Consider the following 24,082-nt stretch of genomic DNA (forward strand, 5'->3'; position numbering starts at 1 on the left):
TTTATTAAAAATAATAATAAACATGAACATAAGTAACATTTGTGTGAAAAATAACTATTTCCCAAAGCCCCCCCCCAAAAAAAAAATCAGAATAGCGGCATTAATTTATATTTTTGCAAATCTCTTTACTATCTAGCTTAATAAAAGACAGCTGGATTCTCCAATTTGCGTTTGTGCTCCATCTGTTGTTATACGTTGTTTTGGCTGGAGTATGTAAAGAAAACCTGGCTTCACACAGACATTTAGTTAGAAAAGGGGACAGTATTTTAATAGCCTTTTCATATTTGTGGATATATCATACAGCCTCTTAAAAAAGAAATGCTACTGTAGACTCAGGACAGAATGAGAGTGAAAAGTACAATTTACTTCTTAGTACTAGTGGTGTATTTTAAAGAACAGGAATTTATTTTTTTACAGTGTTAGAGTCTAGTAAGTCCTTCCTTGTTGGCAGCCTCAGGAGTTCCTTGGCATCTGTTTCCCGCTGTGTGTCTCTCTAGATCTCTTCTGGTCTTTTTATAACTGAGAAGTGATTAGATTTAGGATCCATCCTACACTGGTATGACCTCATTAACATAAAAAAAGAAAAACCCTATTTCCAACCAGACAGGAACATATTTACAACAGGTACAAGGGTTAGGAGTTCAATACATTTTGGGGGGACACAATTCAATGCTTAACAGTCCCTTTAATGCGCTCACCGTTGCTTTCCCTTTGCAGCATTTGTTACAATTGTGTTAGATACTGGGGTAAAATCCCATTGCTGTCAGACAGATTCTGACTCATAGCCACCCTACAGGACAAAGCAGAACTGCCCCCTAGGTTTCCACGGAGTGGCTGGTGGATTCGAACTGCCGACACTTTGGTTAGCAGCCGAGCTCTTAACCACTATGCCACCAGGGTTCCTGGCACTGGAGTAGGGGGATGTAATTTTTTTGTGTTGTTGTTGGGTTTCACTGAGTACATTCCGACTCATAGCGACCCCATGTGACAAAGTAAAACTGCCTTGTGATTTTCTTGGCTGTAATCTTTATGGAAGCAGATTACCAGGTCTTTCTCTCATGGAGCTGCTGGGTGAGTTTGAACCACTAAACTTTCAGTTAGTAGCTGAGCATTAACTGTTGAGCCTTCCCTGGTATTGTAAACTCCATGAAGATAAAGGCCATACCTTGCTACTTCAACAATCTTTAGTGTCTGATGCTGCGTAGGCACTCAACAAATACGTATTGAATGATTAAATCAATAAATTCTTAAGGTAAGCTCTGGTTCAAATTGACCTGGCCACATATTCAATATTATGAGTTGATGAATCTACTCAAAAGATGGCATTTGTACAAGGAGAGAATCTGACCTTGCACATTTTAATCTCAACCTATACTTCTAATTTATATTTTATTGTTCCAATTTTCTTTTCATTCTTGTATGAAAAGACTTCATATCCCAAAATGCATGAAAAGAAAAATATTTTAAGTGCTATCAATTTAATTAGTTGAGGTTTTCAATAGGTTATAACCTGGGGCTAGTAATAATTTACCGTAAGTTAGAGTCATAAGCAATATTAATTTTTCTTTCACTGCTAGTATAATGCAAGCTATATAATCTATGGCAAGACTAGGCTGGGTAAAAATGTTTGTGGGCTTGTAAATGTTTACAGTCCTATCTGGGCAGCTGGAATGCAGCCAGTTCTCAATGCTAATGGAGAACCAGAGAGGATCAGCAAGCCAGAGAACATCCGCACTTGGAATCTAAGAGTGTATTTTCTGTTTTCTTTCTTTTTTTTCACTTCTTTGCTGCAGCTGACACAGTGGGGCATCAATTTTGCGCTGGACACTGTTACATATCTAATTTCTAGGACATCTTAGCATCCTGAATTTCCCCTGACTTCTCTTTTCCCTCCCGCTCCCACACCCAATCTCATTAGCTATGGGACCCCAGCATCATACAGAGAAAGAGCAGTAGGTGAGAAGACCAGGTTCTAGTCCCGTCCTATTGCTAGTTATCTGCATGACCTTGGACAGTCACTTAACTATGTGTACCTCACATTTTTGTCTGTAAAATGAAAAGGTTAAAAAAAATTATACCTTAAGGTTCATCTTCCTATACTGTTCTCATTTCCCCTCTAGAGAAATTATCTGCTCATAATATGGTTTCATTGATAAGAAAAAGTCCTAAATCTATCTTTCCAGCCCCAACTCTCTCCTCTGTCCATATTCCATTTCCATTTAAATGTTCCACTAACATTCAAGATTTAAAGGTTGTATACTGCTGGTGGCAGGGTAAACTGATATCACTCTTTTGGAAAGCAATTTAGTAACATGTCTCAAGAGTCATGAAATACGCTCATACTTTTTGATATGGGAATTCAACTTCCAGGAATCTGTCATAAGTAAATGATCCAAACTATGGTTTTTAAAAGGCCATAAGAAAGGAGAAGTTCACTGCCATACACCAAAAATAAAATAATAATAAGAGAACCTGAATGACCTAAGGCAGTGTATTATAGGATAAATTATAATGCATCGATTTAATAACCTACCAAGCAGCCATTAAAATGGTATTTATGAAGGCCATTTAGTAATATGAAGACACATAAAATATTATATATAATTTTATGTCAAGTGAGTAAAAGGAACAGGATACAAATCATACATGAAAGAATTAAGTATGAAAACAACATAAATATATTAAAAAGACCTGCATGATGTACACAAAAATGATATTTGTTGTTTTCAGGTATTATATTATAGATGAAGCATATATTTTATTTTCTCTGATTTTTCAAACTTTAAATCATATTTTTATATTACTTGTGCAATTGAAAAAATATTGAAGCTGGTCTTATTTCCTTTTTTCCTGAAACTCTGCCTCTCCCTGCTTCCCCACACTCTGAGAGACCATACGTCTTCTCAGTCCTTTAGGTGCTCTGCCTCAGGGTTCTTAATTTTCTATTTTTCTTTTCCTTTCACCCTTCACATGCAAATAGTTCCTAAATACAAAGAAATCTTCCACAGTAGAGTCTATCCATTTCCACACTCACTTCCTGAAACAAGGCTCTCACTCACTCACAGCAGAATTCACTCTAAAGCTCCTTTCAAAATATCCCACATATTTCCACAGAGTTTTCTTCCTCACATGTTTAAAAATCTTCTCCCCAGACACCACCTACCTTTGCTTCCTATTATCTATCAATTTCAAATGTGGGGTCCATGTGAACCTTAATATCCTTCTATGTATAATTTATTTTCAATTAATCAATTTTTCAAATTTCCCCTTCTTGAGTTTTCTACTTTGTCCAAATGGATCTACACTTGTTACTCTTAGGTTCCAACAGAGCAAGTAACCCAGTATTAATCCCAGAGGAAATCCTAGAAGGTGTTACTATACTCATGGTTTTATTGGCACTGAGGATGGGAAATGGTGTCAATGGACAGCAGGATGATTACAGTAAGAGCAAGGTATACTAAATCAACCTTGTTTCTTTCTTTCTTTTTCTGTCGTTGTTGAAAATATACACAGCAAAACATATACCAATTCAACTGTTTCTACATATACAGTGAGTGACACTGATTACATTCTTCCAGTTGTGCAACCATTCTCACCTTCCTTTTCTGAGTTGTTCCTCCCCCATTAACAAACTCACTGCCCTCTAAGGTTCCTATCTAATCTTTCAAGTTGCTGCTGTCACTTTGATCCCATATAGATAGTTCTTAAAAGAGCATAATACTCAAGGCAGACATTTTTTACTAGCTAAGCTAAATATTGTTTGGTTTTAAGATGACTTCAGGGAACAATGTTGGTTTAAGTTTTAAAGATTATCTCAGGGCAATAGTTTCAGGGGTTCATCTAGCCTCCATAGCTTCAGGAAAGTCTAGAGTCCATGAAAATTTGAAATTCTGTTCTGTATTTCCTTCCTTTTGATCAGGATTCTTCTATAGAATCTTTGATCAAAATGTTCAGTAATGGTAGCTGGGCACCATCCAGTTCTTCTGGTCTCATAGCAAAGGAGGCAGTTGTTCATGGAGGCAATTAGTCACATACTCCATATTCTCCCCCTTTTCCTGACTCTCCTTCCTCAGTTGCTCCATTTATTTATTTATTTATTTATTTTGATAGAATCACAACCTTATCAGGGTAAGGATTTCAGCAGGTGTCTGAAAGTGTCTTACGATATCCTTGTAGACAAGACTGACAGAGGTGAGCTAGATGATAATATAATTCAATCATTAATGGACGGTTGAATAACTGTACCCAAAGAGTCTTGGGTAATGTAGAAGTCAACTTGCAAAGAAGGTTCTACAGTCACACTGCAGGGCTTTCTATCTGCTACTGATCTCTTCTACATTTTTTTTTTTTTACCAAAGATGTAAATAAATAGCTAAAAGCAAATCTTATCAAATTTGCCAACTGAAATAGGTAGAAAGGGTAGTTAATACACTGAATGGCAGAAGAAAAAAAAAGACTTAAAAATCCTAGAAAACCTGTAATTTCAGGCTGATATAAAGAAAATAAAATTAATACAGATAAACATGAATTCTTTCATTTATGTTTTAAAAACTTGCTTACAAAATGACAAAATGAGTGAGACCTGGATTAACACACGTTTACATTTTTTAAGGATTTTGACTGACTGCAGTTCTTATCTGAGCCAGAGCATCATGTGAATGCTAGACAACAGTATTATTTATTTTAGGGTGTATTTTCATAGAAACACAGCATCTGGAGCCAAGAGTAAATATTTTATTCTACCCTGAACTTATTAAACTACAGTTCAAGAAGGCAGCTTAATTTTGGGAGCCATATATAATTAGAGAAAATGAACAATCCAGAGGCTACGCGAAGCAACGTGACCAGAAGGGAAAGTATTTGGAAACCAGGATCAATAAGAAACAAGTTGAAAGAAATAGGGTTATCTTAGAAAAGACATGTTTACAGAAGTAACAAAATAACTGTGCTCCTAAGCTGTACTTTAACAAGCTCCCAGGTGGAAGAGAGACCAGGTCCAACAGGTGCAAATTAGAGGACAGCTGAATTCAATTCAGTGTACAGAAGAGTTTTCAAACATTACATTGGCCCCAAAATGGAATGTTTCCTTCTGTAACAGGGAGATGCCTCCTCCTGGAAGTTTTCCCTTTGGAGTGTGAAACAGATAGAGATTCTTGCATTTTGTAGGAGGTTGGCTTGAGAAAAGAGAGACAACAGCTAGCCGACCTGCCTTCCATCCCACAAATCAACACCCATGTCCACAGTGAGCATAGGCGGTGCATGTGGACAGATGGCGACACTGGAAGATGACCCGCTAAGTGACAGGAGAGTTTCACAAGTGTGGTACAGATTGACCAAGGTTGTAAACACTGTTTTCATATACTGTGGTTGTCTGAAATGCTGGGATTTGCTAACAAGGTTGTGCCATTATGAAATGAATTCATCTGCCACCAAGAATGTTAAGCCAAGTGGATTGTTCTCTAACAGTTTCTCAGTGCCTTGCATATGCATCTGAAGCATTCTTTGATTATTAAAGAATTCAAAACATGATGGTAAGATGTTGAAAGTCAGACAGGGAAAGGCAGTCCTGATTTATGCCACCAGTGGCTCTGTCTTTTTCATGTTAAAATCAATTGCCCAAAGGAGCAAGGAAAGAACCTTTCAATCTTTCAATTACATTCTTAGATCTCATAGCATTTTACAGTCATATCCAGAGCAGGAAAGACTGGCAAAAGATGTGACCCTTTTGATTGAAGAAAAGATCATGGCTTTACTCTGTTTTTCTTAAAAAGTATTCATAACTTCAGCTATGTGAAATGGAGCAACTTCACATCAATTTGCCATTGCAGTTTACAAAATTAAATCTGTCATATAATTGATTTTAAATAAAACATCTGATATTTCTTAAACATAACTAAGGAAAAAAGGTATATGATATCTTTTTTAAAGTTCCACCTTCTGTAAAATTTGGTCAATAGTAAAGACAAATGCAAAGATACAGCAGAATGGGCTAAATTCAATTTCAAGGTCACTAAAAACATCTTGAGAGGTCCTTGGGTGGTACAAATGGTTAACATGCTCACTATTAACAAAAAGGTTGGAGGTTCAAGTCCACCCAGACATGCCTCAGAAGAAAGGCCAGGCAACCTACTTCCAAAAAATCAGTCACTGAAAACTCTATGGAGGACAATTCTATTCTGACACATGTGGGGTCTCCATGAGTTGGAATCAACAAGATGGCAACTGGTTTTTTGTTAAACATGTTGATCCCTCATGGCACAGTGGTTAAGCATTCGGCTGCTAACAAAAGGTTGGCAGTTCAAATCCACCAGCCGCTCCTTGGAAACCCTACGGGGGAGTTCTACTCTGTCCTACAGGGTCACTATCAGTCAGAAACGACTCGACGGCAGCGGGTTTGGTTTTTTTTGTTGATCATTTGAAAATAGTAACTTTGTATGAACTTGGAGAACACCAAGTTAGAAAAAGAATGCAATTAAAACTGTAGGATAGTTATTAAGGCAAATAATTTTTAATACTATTAACATTTTGTTATATAGAAATGCTAGCACTAATTACAATGGAGCTTTAAGTTATTCATTAAGATAGTGATTAGCACTTAGTTGATGTTAAAGGGGATAGTTTTAGACACTCTTAAAATGTTAGAGCCAGAAATACAGTAAAAGTAATTTAGACTATTTATTAATTTTCAGATTTGGAAACTGAGGCCCAGAGAGGTAAGGTCCTCCTAGCCCAAGCCCATGCAACTAGTTATCTACTGAGAAAGGAGGTCTAGAACCAGGTCTTGCAGTTCATTGTCAAATGCTCTTAATAACTAGGTCTTTGAACTGGTTTGAATCCCTGCTGAGAATCTGCATTTCTAACAATTTCCCAGGAAGTTATACATAAGAATCACCTGGGGACCTTGTTAAAACTATAGCTTCTGATACAGTATATCTAGGGTGGAAATGCAAATTCTCATCAGAGAACTTGTTAGAAATGCAAATTCTCAGCAGGGGTTTGAAACAGAATGCATCGGTACTAAGCCCTGTTAATAACATACCACAGAGTCATTGAAACAGAAGATGAAGTCCAGAGATACTGTATTAAACACCTGGTTTATACAGTATGAAGTGGGTATACAAGGAGTGGGTTTACAAAGTCATCACTTGTCTTAAAGAATCTTGTATTATTAGCAAGGAAGATAAGTCAACACAAGGTTTAAATCATAGTTTGAGATAATAATCCAAGAAATAAAATTACATGGTTAGTTTGCGTGTTGATGTGTGTACCAATAAATGTTAGGCGCTCAGAGGACAGAAAACCTGCCATGAGATGGGGAAGTGGAAGAATGTCAGGGGAGGGAGTGGAATCTGAACTGGATCCTGAAGAATGAATTGGATTTAGAAGGAGAGAAAGAAAAGATGGCATTACAAGAAGATGGAACTGTATGAATAGATATCAATTGTATTCATGACTGTAAAGAGCACCCCAAAATTAAAATACTGTGTTATCACTGATACTAGATAAAAGATACTGTCTAGGGTGATTTTCATTAAGAAAAGCAATTACTTGTTTATTTTCTTGTCTGGGTGAATTGGGAAAAAAGATATGAACTGGGAACTATTAATGCAATGCTTTATTTAATTACTTACTGATTTATATCTCATTATTCAACAAATAAATTGAGGCAGCTTTCAAAAATATAGAACATAAATTGAACAAATTATTAAGAAAAATGGTAAACCCAGCAGTAAGAGCAGCAGCATACACAGAAAAGCAGACTGAATAGTCAGGACGGTTGTTAGCCAGTGAGGGGACAGAGTTGACCAAAACCTTTCTAGTAAGTGAAAGATTTTGTGTCCATTAGATTAAAACAAAACTTGTAATTCAAGAGAAGCCCAATATTTCTTAATACTGAAACATGAGGGAAATTTCTCCTCTGAGTCTTCATAAAGAAGTTGCTGAATAATGTTGTGGATGATGGCCTCAATGACATCCTTGACCCTATGGTTATAACGAATAATTTCACAGGGCTATTTCTTATATATATATGAAAAAATTGTGTGCAATTGAATGGAAACAATTACCTGCTCTGCCAGTAACGAAGCTAAGCTTGAATAAGCATCTGCAAACTCTGGACCATATTTAATGGAATTCTTCAGTAAGAGGATGGCTTCTTCTTTTTTCTCCTGGGACCTACAGATTATGAGGGGAGAAAAAAGGAACACCTTTTAATAATAAAAAAAGAAACCAAACCCATTGCCATACATAATTTATGAAATTAGAGAACAGGTGACCACAAGCTAGCAAAGAAATTCAGCTATTTTATCACCATATTTTAATTGAAAATGGTGCAAGTTTTGGCTTCTTCATTTAAGTCTTCTCTCAGTGATTATACTTCTGGCTTAAAGAAGACCCAAGTCTCAAAAGTTATTACCATTTTCTTGGGTGAAAGTTCCTCTTCCTGTTAGTGCCATGGGGAGAAATTGAGCCATTATCCCGTTATCAATGTCTCTAAAGTCAAAAATATGCACTAGTTACTCGGCACAGCAAACAATTTTGCTACTAATACAATTCCACACTGGTCATGTGCTAAGCGCTAGGCACTGATTGGCAAAAGCGGTGTAAAAAAAGAATAGAACCCCTTGGACTACAGATAGCCTAAGACCCCTCCCCTGTCTTTACCAGTTACCAGTATTGAGTTGTGTGCTTATGTTTTTACTATTTAGAGTCAACAAACATTTATTTAGCAACGACTGTAGAGTCACTCTGAATCGGAAGCAACTTGTCAGCATCTAACAACAAGGTTCCATATGCTCTTGTAAGTTTTCCTACAACACTATTAATTCTCACAACAATCCCATGCAGTAAATATTATTGTACCTATTGTTATATTCAGTTTTCTGATGAGGAAATTTGGATTCAGAAAAGTTAAATGTCTTGTCTGTGGTCTCATAACCAGTCTTCTGAGCTCCTCCATCACACTGTATCTGCTTATTTTCTTTGGCTACTTAGAAAATCCACCACTTCCTCTATGAAGTTGCTGCTCAAAGGGCTGCATGGACCAGCATCACCTGAGGGCTTGTTAGAAATGCAGAATCTCAGCCTCCCGACCTACTGAATCAGATCCTGCAGTTTAAAAAGATCTCCAGGTGACTGTATTCACACTGAGATTTTTAACTGCTCTATGAATTATCAAAGGCAGCTGAACACAACCTCCTGCTAGAATCCCCTTACAGCTCCAGTCTCTATAGGATGAAATTATGTAGAGGATGTAAATTTTAGTCTTCAGTGCCAGAAGCAGCTTGTTACAAGGTGATTTCATCCTGAAGACAGTTTCCTATCATAGACTTTGGGGGGGGGGGAGTCATAGTTCCATTCCAAAGCAGACCTTGCACTTAATGATTCAATATAGCAATCATTTATCATTGTCTATTATACGCCAACCTGTAGCTGTTGAGTAGATTTGGACTTCATAGTGACCCTGGTGGTGCAGTGGTTAAGAGCTCAGCTGCTAACCAAAAGGTTGGCAGTTCCAATTCACCAGCTGCTCCTTGGAAACCCTATGGGGCAGTTCTTCTCTGTCCTATACGGTAGCTATGAGTTAGAATCAACTTGAAGGCAACGAATTTGGTTTTTGGTTTATTACATGCCAAGCACTGAGCAACTTCCCAAGGGAGGTGGCTGTCCATGCTATCCTCTACTATTGGGGTCTATCTAACTCCTCTTGATGCACAGTTCTGTCTAGAAGACAAGGTGTAACACCAGTGTCCCTAAGTAGATTGTCCCTGGGATGGGGTTTTAAAGGCACATGGTTATAATAAATTCATTTGAAGCTCTCTTAATGCTGCTTTCTTGCTGATTCATTTAGTCAACAAACATTTAAAGAATGTCTGCAAGATGCAAGACTCCTATAGGAGTCCGCTAAGTTTACATACACTCAGGTTTTTATTCTTAAATACACCTTGAAGTAATTCTTCCATGGGTACATATTTTTTAAATGATGATTTATTTCTTTAATCTGGTAATTTTACTATTGATTTTATGGTAAGCAGAACTCTTCCTCCAAGGATATTGTAGGTCTTTACTAACATTAACTTGGAAATCCTCCCAAAGGCCAAAGGACATAGGAAATTAATCTGAAAAGTAAGTCCCTCAGGACATAATTTAACTAAGATGTTCTTCAAAATCAGCAGGGGGAAAAAACACAATTTGATAGTGAAGATTTAATGGTTTTCATTTGCCATGGCTCACATCAGTTAGAATGGCAACTTAGACCTTTTATATATGAACTCAGCGAGATTAATTACCAGTTAATACAGTCTGTGAATTTAAATACTTGAGGTCCCCCATTAACATTCATATGACACCCTGGAAAAGTTATCATCAAAGTTATTCACAGGGAACTTGGATTCTTCATGAAAAACTGTATCTCTAAACAATCCCCGAGGCACTGGCATACGAAGAAAAACATCTCATTGTGTCATTTAGTTGAAGATACGAGTATTACAAGATGCAAAGACTCAGGCACGCGGACATTGTGTCTTGGCTCTGTACTTTTACATTATTCTGCTTTTGTTTCGGAGCCATTGATAGTCATTAGGAACCAAGGGGTTGGGTTAACAGATATCACATGCCATCTTATAATATCTTGGAAGATATTTAAAAATATTTTTGAAGAAAGACCAAGAAGTAGATAATCTTATTGTTAGTGGTGGCTTCATTTCTGAAAGGGAGAGGAACAGTAGATATTTCTTCTGTAGTCTCTCTTTTGCTCTCCCTTTGGTGGTAGTGTTGTGTGCTGTCAAGTGGATTCTGACTCATAGTGACCCTATACGACAGAGTAGAAGTGCTCTGTGGTGTTTCCTAGGCTGTAATCTTTATGGGAGCAGATCGCCAGGTCTTTTCTCCTAAGGAACTGCTGGGTAGGTTCGAACTGCTGACTTTTCAGTTAGCAGCCAGGCGCTTAACCATTGTACCCCCAGGGCTGGGCTCCTTACCCTTCGGTGGGAGCTTATGAAATAGGTGTGGTTTTGACACAATAATTTATAGCAGATAATTCATTTAAAACCTTCCTTGGTTACACAGTAATGTAATTACCATGTGGGAATTGAACTCCATTTCAAACTGCTTCTGATTTCAGTAGCATTCCTCTTTGTACCCACATTATGGCAGATGTTCCTCTCCTAAATTATCCCAGGTTGCAAAACAAGGCCAACAGCCCTACGACTCCATTGGATTATTGCAGTACAGAGTACACCTTACCCAGTTTTGCTTGCTAACATTTTATTTTTTTTTATTTCTTTTTTTTTTTTTATTGTACTTCAGGTGAAGGCTTACAGAACAAATAGTTTCTCATGAAACAGTAGTACACATATTGTTTTATGACATTGGTTAACAACCCCACAACATGTCAATCCTCTAACTTCTCAACCTTTTTTTTTGGTGAAAATACACATAGCCAAAGATTGCTTGCTAACATTTTAGTTCACACACTTGTTGCTAGTTCCCTCTTTCTTCCTCTTCTGCTACATACAATTGAGACATAAATTTTTCTAGAGCACTGTTTTCAACACATTATTCCCCTGGATGAAAATTTTTATTAATATTGTACTGCCTACAGATACCCTCTTAGTCTAAAACCATATGGTTCTGACCAATGTTCCAAATATACTAAGGTATCCATGATGCCATCCAGACTGGTTGACCTTTGGCCTCATCTGCAGAACCTAAGAGATCACCTACTTTATAACACAAAAATATGGTTTTACTACTTTGTGTATTTTTAGATGTTTGTAAATCTCCTTAAATATGTTTTCCAATTACTTAGTAAAATTTGGGGGGAAGAGGACAATATAATTACATTTCATATCTGTTTTTCTACAGCTCTTTCAATATTATAGAAGTAATCCTAAGGAAGACAGAATTATTCCAAGCCTAACTTGGAATCATAAGAAAATAACAAGTACAGCCGCCATTTAATGAGCATGTATTATTTACCAGGTCCTGCTAAGCAGCTTATCTACCTTAACTTTGCATAGTAGTCAAAAGTACTGACTCAACTCCAGAAAAACTGGGGTTCAAGTTCTACCTTACACTAGCTGTGTTTTCCTTAGGCAAACTATCTGACCTTTCTGTGTCTCAGGCACACAGTAGGTACTATATATGTTTCGACTTTTAATAGCTCATTTAATTTTTTTTTAAATGACCCATTTAAACCACTCTCCCCCTTTCTTCTTTTAATTAATTATAAAATCCAGGAGAATGTGGTGCTTCTGAATTTCCCTCCAAAGTAATATCCTTCCACATTTCAAACTATTCACAAAAAAATTTAGGTTAGACCTAAGAATGATTTTTCCTTATGTCTGATACCATGACTGATTTTTAATGTAACAGCTGCCATTAAATACATAATACTAGTGCTGTGGTAAATGTAAAATAACCGCTGTAACAGAGTCACTAGTCCTGGAAATCTCATTCTATGGCAAACACTAAGGTGAGCAAACCCAAATGGCAGGTCAATAGTTCAGAATCCACTCAGCTGACATTAAGGTCAAGCAAAGGAGGGGATGTGCATTTTGTGGAGTGATGACTAAAGGTGAATATTTAGGTAAGAAAGAACCAGTTAAACCAGGAAAGCGTCTTAGAAAAGTAATGTTTTAGCAGTTATTTACATCTATAAAGGCGGTGGGTATAACAAGAGATGCAGAAAACATTTCAAATAAGACATTATGAAATTTCTTAACAATATAAATGACCTAGGTAACCTGACTGTAATACAGACCACCCCCGAGCCAACATTAGACAATATTAAAACTTCCTAATGAGCTCATTCTGGTTCTATTAGTAAGTAATTTAGGGAACCAGAGGCCCATTGTTGATCTAAGCCTCATCTCTATAGGACTATCCTGTCAACCATTTAGGCTGAATTGACAGGCCAACTCAGAGGGGGAAAAATAACATTAAAATAAGATTTTTCTCTGAACTGACCAAGCATGTGATACAGGTTACCAAGTCCTCAAGTTATTTATCTAAATGATATGGAAAAAGTCTGAATTCACTAGCCCAAAAGTGATGAATAAACCAAACCAAACTCTTTGCCATCCAGTTGATTCAGACTCGTAGCGACCCTATAGGACAGAGTAGAACTGCCTCAGGGTTTCCGAAGAGTGGCTGGTGGATTCGAACTGCCAACCTTTTGGTTAGCAGCCGAGCTGTTAACCACTGCACCATCAGGGCTCCAACTGATGAATATATAGATAAAATCAAACCTCATTACATATCCCATCCAGTTAGCCACTGCACACTTCCAGTTTGGAGTCACAAAAAGAAATACCCTGAAAATCATGAGACGCTCAGGACACTAAGCACTGTCAGAGCTGTCAGGTAAAAATGCTTGAGGATTAGGCAACATTACTGCCCCTGAGGATGCTTAATTCTCTTATTTGCTAAATAAAGTCACCAGCTGATGATTGATAATCCTCTGTGACCTAAAATATTTTGTTTTTACTTTTCCCCTAGGTCAATAGTTTTCAAAGTTTAGTGCTTAAGAATCACTAGGTGTGTGGTAAAAAGCGGAATCCCAGGCCTCACAGGCTTCAGTAGGTCTAGGCTGGGGCCCAGGAATCATTATTCTTAATAAGTCTCTCAGGTGACTCCCCTGAAGGTGGTCTTTAGCCTATGCTTTAAAAAACTCTGTCCTGGTTCGTATGTGGGATTTGTCTGGTCAATTGACCCCTGGCATCAGGCTAAGTGTATCAGGATGCTGAAAGTTAAAAAAAAAAAAAGAAGGAAAACTTCCTTGGGACAATCTGACCAATGAGAAAGGTTGCAGTGGTGGTTGATTTGCCCCATGACAGAGAGCTCAGGACTCCAGGTGATATGAGCAGGCTGTAGTGGGGGTAGTTAGAGGTGGAGTGGGGAATACAGCAATGGGAAAAGGAAGTTTCTCATAAAGGCTCTGTTGTGAATGTCCTCTTTTCCGCTATATGACAGACATCACTCTTACCTCCTGTTACATCCATATAGGCCTCCTAACATAAATAAAATCTCCTAATATTTTGTAAACAAAACTCCACTCTCTTAAGTTCCCCCAGGAACTTCCATAAAGCCAAAACTCTTTAAAAGGTGTTTCTGGGACCAGTAACACTTTCATCTTGGATTCCGTAAGAGAAATATTAAGTTGAAATCAGATCTTGTTCAAATTCTGCCATGAAGCATGTGTAGTTTCACAGGGAATTCCCTCTGGTTATATAGAGCAGTGAGAATATTTTGTGTGTTAAGGAAAAACATTTGCATCATCTCACTTTCCTGGCTCTATCTCAATGACAGATATTTAGCAAAAGCAAATAAGACTTCACCACGTTTTCTTTCAGTAATTAAGGACCTGTTAAGTTTGTCAATTTAGAAAACTTTCTGGATTCTTGTCTAAAATCTCATGACATGTTCATTTAAACTGGAAGCAGATGCTTGCTTTGAAAAACCACTGACAGCTGGGGAGAATCTAGGATACGCCAGTAACAAATAAATGGGTTGGCGATCCACTTGGCGGCACTAAAGTTCCCCATTAACCACAGGGTGGAGCTGGAGTGCTGGTGGGCAGCCCCTTGAATTCCTATTCCTTTGTCCGGGTGTTTTGTTGTTGCCGGGTCCAAAAATGATGTCTCTCACAAACATCATAAACATAATTGTGAAAACGATTATGACTCTTTTTTGTCTGATAGACGTTTATAGCTCTTCTAAAAACTAAATTGTGAAAGTCAAGTTGTAAACAGTCTGAGATTATCTTTTCAGAACACACATTTTCCTGTGGCTGTAAGATCTTTCCGACACAGAAAGAGAAGGAAACTGGGGCCTCCTTTATGTTTACGTTTACCGAGCACATCTCTGGGCAATACAATGGATATACAGCATCTAGTTTACTGGGGTTCACCCTAATTTTTCTGTTTTCACTTTTTACAGATGTCATGTAGAAGAACTGCCTGGAAGACAGAGAGTCATATTATATGGCAGTGAAGAAGATTTTTTTTTTTCAATCCAAAATTATACTCACTACAGTTAACATTATTGTCGTCAGCTGCCATCAGGTAGGCTCTGATTCATGGCGACCCCATGAACAACAGAGCAAAACGCTGCCCAGTCCTGCATCATCTTCCTGATCATTGGTACGCTTGAATCCACTGTTGTGGCTATCGGATAATGCCTTCCAACCTAGGGGACTCATCTTCCAGCACTATACTAGACAATATTTTGTTGTGATTCACAAGGTTTTCACTGGCTAATTTGCAGAAGTAGATTGCCAGCCCTTTCTTCCTAGTCTGTCTTAGTCTGAAAGCTCCACTGAAACCTATCTACCATGAGTGACCTTGCTATTGGAAATACTGGTGGCATAGCTTCCAGCATCACAGCAACATGCAAGCCACCACAGTATGACAAACTGACAGAGCGGTGGTGGATAGTTAACATTACGAAAGCAGATCACCTGCCTCCTTCCCAGATCCTCCCCACAGCTGAAACCTGTACAAAGGAAAGATGGAAAGTTCTGATTCTGTCTAGTCATAGAGCAGCAGAAATGGAGATACAACTCACAGAAAGGCTTCACACAGGGGCTGGAGCAGAGTTGGTCCTGAGGAAATGTTAGTCCTAAGCCCCTTCCTCCTCCTCTCCTGGGAACGTCTCTTGGTATCTGTATTGTCATCTCAGTGAGGTCACTGCTCTCAACCCTACCAGCAGGACACTTGACCCACTATGGTCTTACTCCTGCTCATGTGGAGACATTTCTGTGCCAAGAGTATGGAGTATGGACACCAGTCCCAAGCCAATGTCACTTCAAATTTCCTGCATATATTTATGTTAAGCCCTTCTGTGATTTGAAAGCACGCATAAAAACAATGCTCCCAGGCTGGCAACTGACACAATGGAAGAGAAGGCAGCTAAGAATATCCTGATTTGCCGGGATTCATTTACCTCATCGATAAAGGGTCATTTTGATGATGCAGTTTATCCAAGTCCCTGGTTTTAGGCTCAGGCTGTTTGCTGTTTAAATCCTGGTTCTGCCCAGGTTAGCTGCTCTCTGAGCCTCAGTGGCTGAATCTGTGAGATGTGCATATTAATCTCCACCTCTCCAAGTTCCTGTAAGGGCTGAATAAACTAACATGGGCACTCAGCAGAGCATCAGGCAAACAGGAGGACCCAGTAAATGTTAGCTCCACTTGCTACTTCCCTGCTCTCCTGACAGATTTCCACCTGAAATTTCGATGAATAGCCCCACTAGCTCATTTATCAGCAAAGGGACGAGGCTGTTACAATACAAATACTGCCTCCGAAACGAAGTCAGAGATTAGACACTTGGAGTCATAGTTAGAATCACACATTCCTGCAGCTCTTCGGGATCACCTGGCTCCATTCCTTAATTTAAACAGGAGGAAACAGAGTCTCCAGGAGGCTGAACATTCCCCAGAGCTCTTCAACTGCAGGGGAAGAATATGCATTACTCATTTCTGATTCAATATTAATTTTATACAAGAAGCCGAGTTTCAAATTGGAAGTAAGAAAGAGTATGTCCCTAGGCTAATAATAACTAATAATAGCTAAAACTTATTTCATCTTTATTGGGTGCTACGTCCTATGCTAAATACCTACATGCATTATCTTATTTCACACTCAGGAAGGAGTTAGTTGCTTGGGTTATTTCCATTTTATATATGAGCAACTGGAGGTATTGCAAGACAAAATAATTTTCCCGAGGTCACACAGTAATTAGTGACAGAGTTGAGTTTCAAACTCACTGAACTCAGCCAGCTCCTTGATCTGCAGAGAGCACACAGGAGACAGGCTAACTGGGCATCGTGATGTAATAAGATGAGCAGTGGCTTTAGCAGCCCCAGCTCCACAGCTTATTGGTGCATGGTCTGTTTCCCTGTCTGTCATAGTAGAGTAGGAACCTGGGTAGCACAAGTGGTTTATGATCGGCTGCTAACCTAACGGTTGGCAGTTTGAACACACCCAGCAGCTTTGCAGAAGAAAGGCCTGAAAAACTACTTCTGTAAAGCTTACAGCCAAGGAGTACCCTAAGGAGCATTTCTACTTTGTAACACCTGGGGTTGCCATGGGTCAGGGCTGACTGGACAGCAGCTAACAACAACAGGAGAATGACCTTGCCTTTCCTACCCACCATGCTGAGTGGGCTGGTTCATAAGACATAAGGAAGTACTTTGTAAATTGTCATTCAAGTATCAATTACTGTTGTTCTTTTCACTTGTAGGAGGAGGTGGCAGGCAGGGTGAGGGAAGAGAGCCCTACAGTGCTGCCTAGCAGACAGGAGGCAGCCTGAAGGCACCAGGTTGGGAAGGCAGCTCCTCTTTGAGGGAGGTGAAAATGGAAGGGAGGTTGGAAGAATTGGTGAGGGTCACTGTTATGGATTAAATTGGGTTTCCCTCAAAATTATGCTGATGTCCTAACCCCTATACTTGTAAATATGACCTAGTTTGGAAATACAGGTTTTCTTTTATTATGTTAATGAGGGCATAGCAGTACAGGGTGGTCCTAAACCTAATTCTTTTGGAGTGGTGTCTTATAAAAAGAGCAGAATAGGCACGCACACACATACACAGGGAACAGACCATGTAAAGAACAGTCTACAAGCCAAGGCACATCAGGAACGTCTGGGACTACCAACAAGGAGGGATCCTACCCTAAAGCTGATGCCCTGATGTGGACTTCAAGCCTCTAAAGCTGTGAGACAATAAATGTCTCTTCTTTAAAGGCACCCATTTGTGATATTTTTGTTACAGCAGCCCTAGGAAACTAAGAAAGTCACCAAGAATAGAGACAGCCTTGAAGGCAAGCCTCGCCTCCCATGGTCCTTCCTGGGGCAGACTCTGCAGGCCTCAGGCAGGCGTGGGCCAGAGGGAACACATATACCACACACATTCCTTTCTGTCTTTCATGTTTCTCTTCCTGGCCTACATTTAGCACTTTTAGATTTGAAAGCCTTTTGATCATCTCTAACAACTTACATACTAAATTTAGCTTCTATGTCAGGGCAACGTTGATCTCCTACTGGGTTTAAGATAAAATGATGAGGTAAGCAGGCATTTCATGGCTGGTATTGTAAAGTGGACAGTATGTGCAAGAAGAAATTTCCAATGATTATCCTCATTTCTTCTGTTCTTTTAATTGAATCACTCCTTCTTCAAGCTTTATCTGGTCTCAAGAGTTGTTGCAAGTCATTATCCAGTGCAGGAGCTTAAGAGGCCCAGATTTCAAATGAAGCTGTGAAAGATTATGAGAGCTAAGGGGTGGAAGAATGATTTTAGGACAGCGGTGACCAATACATTTTTGTACTTCAGAAAGCAGTTTCGTCTGTTTAACCAACTTCTATTAGAAATATTTATGCAATGGAAGAAAATGATGACATTCCAATTCCTCCCAAAGAATGTAAACAAAACCAGGGGGTTCCTTAAAGCTTGCTCTCACCCACCGTGCTTCCTGTGTGGATCTGTCTTCTGGCCTCAGCAGTGTTTACTGCAGTCATCACAACAAAAGAAAATGATTGAGAAAAGGGTACTTTACTTGCAAACCACACTACGGATTTAAAACAACTCAGTAATACTCAACTCATTCGAAATCACAGTATGAATGAGTACAGCTGTGGTGGCAGGGAGAGATACTTACAAAAATATTTTAACAATTAGCAATCTTTTTATATACAAATAATTCCCACATCTTAGTGAAGTAGGTGAGCAGTCTCATCATTCCCACATAATTCAGTTTTGTACAGACACTGAATATAAGATGATAAAAATGCACACGAATTCATATTTTAAGTGAACCACAAGCGTTCTCACCTTAAAATCTTTGTAACATTCTCTGAAATGTACTTTGGAAGGTCTGTCATTCTCATACATTGACAAGTGGTCAGTTTGGCTGGGCATCTGGGTTCACTCAGTATGGAAGAGTAGCGGGAAATAAGGAAGAAAGCGGCAGAGCAGGATTATGCCACTTGAATGCTAAGAAGTTTGGACTCTGTGTGTGAATACAACGGATGTTCAATGAGTTTCTCAGATGCCCGTAAATTTACAGGGAGAGCGAAGGAAGAGTAGTGTTGGATATAAAAGAGCAACATAATGCACTATAATATAAGCAATGAAAGAACGAGCTTCAAAAGCAGGAGGAGGTCAAAAGTGTCATATTCTTGACTTCGGAAGGATCGAGGAGAGTGAGAGCCGAGAGAACCCGAGGAATCCAGAGCTGACATTCAAGACAACAATTACACTAGAGGGCTGAATGGATAGGTGGGGACGAAGAAGCAGCACCAAGTGCCAACCACTCTTCTTGCCAATTTAATCAAAGAAAGGAAGGAGTTAGGAGAACCAGTTGAGGGAGTGGCTGAGCTGAGAAAGGTCCCCCAGAGGAGAAAATCTGAAGACCTAACAGAAAGCTCAAGATAATGAAGGAGTAGAAGAGGTGAAATAGGATCAAAAACTCATGTGGATTTTACACTAATGGCTACAAAAGACTGACACCTCCAAACGCTAGCAAGGACGTGGAGCAAATGGATTTCTCACTCATTGCTGATGGGAGTGAAAAATGGTACAATTACTTTGGAGAACTATTTGGCAGTTTTTTAAAACATTAAAGATACATCTCCCCACATGTCTACTCCTAGGTATTTATCCAAGCAAAATGAACATACAAATACTGAGACATGAATATTCACAAAAGCCTTATTCATAATAGCCGGAAACTGGAAACAAACCAAGTATCCACGGACAGGAAAATGGATAAACAAATTTTTGCATATTTATACAATGAAATTACTATTTAGCAATAAAAAAGCAAAGTACTGACACATGTAACAACCTGGATAAACCTCAAAAAAATATGCTGAGCAAAAATACCTGAACACCAAAATAGGTACACATTGAAAGATCTCATTTATATGAAGTTCCAGAACAGGCTAAACTAATTTATGGAGAAAAAAACAATCCGAATAGTTCTTGCCTCATTGAGGGAAGGATTCACTGGAGAAGGGCATGAGCTATATTTTTGAGGTAATGAAAATATTCCATATCTTGTTTTGAATATATCCAATTATCAAAACTAATTATACCAAATACTTAAGGTTTGTGCATTTTGTTGTATGTTAATTATACCTCAATTAAAAAAAAAAAAACAAAAACCACCCACAGTTGGAAGCCTTATTAAGGAGGTGAGACAATTCTTCATCCCACAGAAGAGTAAAAGAAAAGGGAGCCTATGAAAATACAGGAAATTTTGAGGCAGGAAGAAGGGAAGCTTCAATAATTCATGTTGAATAACTTCCATGTTCTGAGTGACAGTAAGGGTTGGCATCATCTCTTGGGTGCGTATATGGGGCACTGAGGAGAGAACAATGGATGCACGTATCAGGAAAATAGAAAATATTTGGGAGAGATTATAAAAAGATCACAAGGGATGAATTTGTAAGTACTCTAACCTCTGAATCTTTTTCATGATACTCTCTTCAGAGTTTTTAAGGGTCCCATTCAGCTCAGATCTGTGTTTTTCTCCTTTATCATTTGATAGACTGATGAGGGTCTAGGGCATAAATTCTCAATAGTGAAGAAAACTGGTTGTTGGTGGCGGTGGTGTATATTACAGTGGCTGTTGTCTCCCAAAGTTCAACCCTACCTAATAAAACATATTCTTTAGTGTTTAATTTGGGGGATGGGGCAATTAAGAAAAAAAAAGTCTAAAAAGTCTCCTTTGGAGGCAACAATGAAAAATAAGTTGAGAAACACTGGTCTAGGACAGGCAAAACACAGGCAACAGTGATACCTTGGGTTGGGGTCTGGTCAGGCAAATAAGAGACAGTCAATGTGTGAAAGAGTCTAAATTGATGCCACATGCATTCCTGAAGTGGCTGGGATAAATTAGAGGTGGGATCATGAACACACAAAATTAGAGCCAACAGAGATTCTAACAATGGTAAAGAGTGGGATCAGAAGAAATGAGGGAGTAAGTGGGGAAGAACAGTAATTTTTTTTTTTTTTTGGATTTCTTTTTTTTAATTGCACTTTAGATGAAGGTTTACAGAACAAATTAGCTTCTCATTAAACAGTTAGTACACATATTGTTTTATGACATTTGTTAACAACCCTAAAACATGTCAGTATTCTCCCTTCTCAACTTGGGTTCCCTATTACCAGCTTTCCTGTCCCCTATTGCCTTCTAATTCTTGTCCCTGGGCTGGTGTGCCCCTTTAGTCTAATTTTGTTTTATGGGCCTGTCTAATCTTTGGCTGAAGAGTGAACCTCAGGAGTGACTACATTACTGAGCTAAAAGGGTGTTCGGAGGCCATACTCTTGGGTTTCTTCAGAAGTCTCTGACAGGCAAGTAAGACTGGTCTTTTTTTTTGAGTTAGAATTTTGTTCTACATTTTTCTCCAGCTCTATCAAGGATGCTCTACTGTGATTCCTGTCAGAGTAGTCAGCAGTGGTAGCTGGGCACCATCTAGTTGTACTGGATTTAGTCTGGTGGAGGTTGTGGTAGTTGTGGTCCATTAGCCCTTTGGACTAATCTTTCCCCTCTATCTTCAGTTTTCTTCATTCTCCCTTGTTCCTGAAGGGATGTGTCTTAGTCATCTAGTGCTGCTATAACAGAAATACTACAGGTGGATGGCTTTAACAAAGAAAAGTTTATTCTCTCACAGTCCAGTAGGCTATAAATCCAAATCCAGGGTGTCAGCTCCAAGGGAACGCTTTCTCTGTCAGCTCTGGAGGAAGGTGCGCAGGAACGTCAGGTCCAAAAAATGTGCTCTGCTCCCGGCACTGCTTTCTTGGTGGTATGAGGTTCCCGTGTGTCTCTGTTTGCTTCTCTCTTTTATATCTCAAAAGAGACTGGCTTATCTAATCTTGTAGACTTCATCAGTATAACTGTCACTAATCCATCTTATTACATCATAGTAATAGAGTTTACAACACATAAGGAAATCATATCAGACTACAAAATGGTACACAATCATACAATACTGAGAATCATGGCCCAGCCAAATTGATGCACACATTTTTGGAGGGACATAATTCAATCCATGACAGGGTGAGACCAGTGGAGCATCTAAGATGGCCACTCACAGGCTTTTAAGACCTCAGACACTACTCACCAAAGTAGAATGTAGACGTGTTCTTTGTAAACTATGTAATGCCAATTGAGCTAGATGTTCCCTGACACCATGGTCTCCACAGCCTTCAGCCCAGTAATTTGGTCCCTCAGGGAGTTCGGATGTGTCTATGCAGCTTCCATGACCTTGGCTCGTATAAGTTGTGATGGCTTCCCCAGTACTGTGTACTGTCTTACCCTTCACCAAAGTTACCACTTGTCTATTATCTAGTTAGTGTTTTTCCATCTCCACCCCTCCTCTCCCTCATAACCATCAAAGATTGTTTCTTTTTGTGTGTAAACCTTTTCATGAGTATTTACAGTAGTGGTCTCATACAATATTTGTCCTTTTGTGACAGACTTATTTCACTCAGCATAACGCCCCCCAGATTCATCCATGTTGTGAGATGCTTCGCAGATTCATCATTGTTCTTTATTGTTGAGTAGTACTCCACTGTGTGTATATACTATAGTTTGTTTACTCATTCATGTATTTATAGGCATCTTTTTGCTATTGTGAGCAATGCTGCAATGAACACGGGTGTGCATATATCCATTCGTGTGACGGCTCTTATTTCTCTAGGATATATTCCTAGGAGTAGGACTGCTGGATCATATGGTATTTCTATTTCTAGCTTTCTAAGGAAGCGCCATATCATTTTCCAAAATGGTTGTACCATTTTGCATTCCCACCAGCAATGCATAAGAGTTCCAATTCTCCCCATCACCTCTCCAACATTTATTATTTTCTGTTTTCTTTTGATTTGTGCAAGTGATGCCTGGGTGAAATGGTATCTCATTGTGGTCTTAATTTGCATTTCTCTAACGGCTAGTGATCGTGAGCCATTTCCTCATGTGTCTGTTAGCTGCTTGACTGTTTTTTTTTTTTGGTGAAGTGTCTGTTTATTTTCTTTGCCCCTTTTTTAATTGGATTATTTGTCTTTTTGTTGTGGAGGTGTTAGATTTTCCTGTAGATTTTAGAGATTAGACCTTTGTCTGATTTGTCATAGCCAAAAATTTTTTCCCAGTCTTTACATTCCCTTTTTACTCTTTTTGTGAGTTTTTTGATAAGCATAAATGTTTACTTTTTAGAAGATCCTAGTTATCTATCTTATCTTCTGGAGTTTGCGTGTTGTTAGTTATGGTTTATATCCTGTTAATGCCATGTACTAAGGCCTCTAGAGTTGATCCTATTTTTTCTTCTATGATCTTTATAGTTTTTGGTTTTATATTTAGGTCTTTGATCCATTTTGAATTAGTTTTTGTGTAGAATGTGAGGTATGGGTCCTGTTTCATTTTTTTTGCAGATGAACATACAGTTTTGTCAGCACCATTTGTTAAAAAGACTGTCTTTTCCCATTTGATGGACTTTGGGCCCTTGTCGAAGATCAGGTGACCACAGGTGGATGGATTTATGTCTGGATTCTCGATTCTGTTCCATTGGTCAGTGTACCTGTCGTTGTACCAATACCAGACTGTTTTGACTACCATAGCTATATAGTAAGTTCTGTATAGCGTGAGTCCTCCTACTTTATTCTTCTTCTTCAATAGTGCTTTACTTATCTGGGGCCTCTTCCCTTTCCATTTAAAGTTAATGATTAGTTTTTCCATCGCTTTGAAGAATGTTGTTGGTATTTGGATCAGGATTGCATTGTATGTGTAAAATGCTTTTGGTAGAACTGTCATTTTCTCATTATTGAGTCTACCTATCCATGAGCGTGGTATGTTTTTCCATTTATGTAGATCTCTTTTGGTTTCTTGCAGTAGTGTTTTGTAGTTTTATTTGTATAAGTCTTTTACATCTCTGGTTAGATTTATTCCTAAGTATTTTATTTTTTAGGGGCTATTATAAATGGTATTGTTTTCCTGATTTCCTTTTCGTCATTCTCTTTATTGGTGTATAGGAATCCAACTGATTTTTTGTATGTTTATCTTGTATCCTGCTACTCTGCTGAATCTTTCT

At 38.6% G+C, this 24,082-nt stretch overlaps 1 protein-coding gene across 1 annotated transcript in view; it reads right to left on the reverse strand.

Annotated features, from left to right (window-relative positions):
- Positions 1 to 24,082, reverse strand: part of TMTC1 (transmembrane O-mannosyltransferase targeting cadherins 1) — a 342,295-nt gene that overhangs the window by 17,309 nt on the left and 300,904 nt on the right. The window contains exon 12 of the mRNA XM_023738067.1: positions 8,067 to 8,175. Within this exon, the coding sequence (XP_023593835.1) occupies positions 8,067 to 8,175 (109 nt within the window). The remainder of the gene's footprint in view (positions 1 to 8,066; positions 8,176 to 24,082) is intronic.

This window comes from Trichechus manatus, unplaced genomic scaffold (genome assembly GCF_000243295.1).
Source record: "Trichechus manatus latirostris isolate Lorelei unplaced genomic scaffold, TriManLat1.0 scaffold00112, whole genome shotgun sequence".
In the NCBI taxonomy this organism is placed as follows: Eukaryota; Metazoa; Chordata; class Mammalia; order Sirenia; family Trichechidae; genus Trichechus; species Trichechus manatus.